We start from the raw sequence: 697 nt of genomic DNA on the forward strand, positions 1-697 counted from the left end.
GCAAAATGCAGTATCTAAACGTACTTTATTGTACTCTAATAAATCTTCCAAAGTTTCAGCTCGACATTTTATTTACAAAAAAAGTTCTTAGGTTCAAAAAAAACATTCAGTGAACCGAAAAAGTGAGGTCGGTAATATAGGTATTTAGCTGTGTCACATGCGCTTAACTTTTTTTTTTTTTTTTAAAGGGGGCATTCCCAAAATAGGGAGAGGAAAAAGCAGTCCCATTTTAAGAATTACGACTTTTTAATTATTGTTTTTACATTTATTTTACAGGAGGCAATGAAGCGCAGTGTAGTTGGGATTTGGTCTTGCAAACGTTGCAAAAGGACAGTCGCAGGTGGTGCCTGGGTTTATTCCACGACGACCGCCGCCTCTGTCAGGTCAGCAGTTCGTCGTCTTCGTGAAGTGAAAGACCAGTAAATCTATTTAATATAAATAAAAAAAAAAGTTTTACAAAACCAATTTTCTTACCATTTTTTTCATCAGATCGGTCATCCTTAATTTTTTTTTTAATAATTTTAACGTTTTTGTTTCTTTAAAAATTTCCTTAAATTCTCAGGTATTTCAACAAATCCTTTTAAATTTTCTTTCATTTACCTGAACTTATTTGAAACGCAAGTCAATGCATTTTTTTTAAATATATTTTTTAATTTTTTTGCATTCACTTTATTGTTTTTTTTTTTAGATTCACTTT

General features: G+C 30.8%; 1 protein-coding gene across 1 annotated transcript in view; it reads left to right on the forward strand.

Annotated features, from left to right (window-relative positions):
* Positions 1 to 465, forward strand: part of LOC117179630 (60S ribosomal protein L37a) — a 7,685-nt gene extending 7,220 nt beyond the window's left edge. The window contains exon 3 of the mRNA XM_033371632.1: positions 277 to 465. Within this exon, the coding sequence (XP_033227523.1) occupies positions 277 to 423 (147 nt within the window). The 3' untranslated portion in view covers positions 424 to 465. The remainder of the gene's footprint in view (positions 1 to 276) is intronic.
* The last annotated feature ends 232 nt before the right edge of the window (positions 466 to 697 follow it).

This window comes from Belonocnema kinseyi, chromosome 9, assembly GCF_010883055.1.
Source record: "Belonocnema kinseyi isolate 2016_QV_RU_SX_M_011 chromosome 9, B_treatae_v1, whole genome shotgun sequence".
In the NCBI taxonomy this organism is placed as follows: Eukaryota; Metazoa; Arthropoda; class Insecta; order Hymenoptera; family Cynipidae; genus Belonocnema; species Belonocnema kinseyi.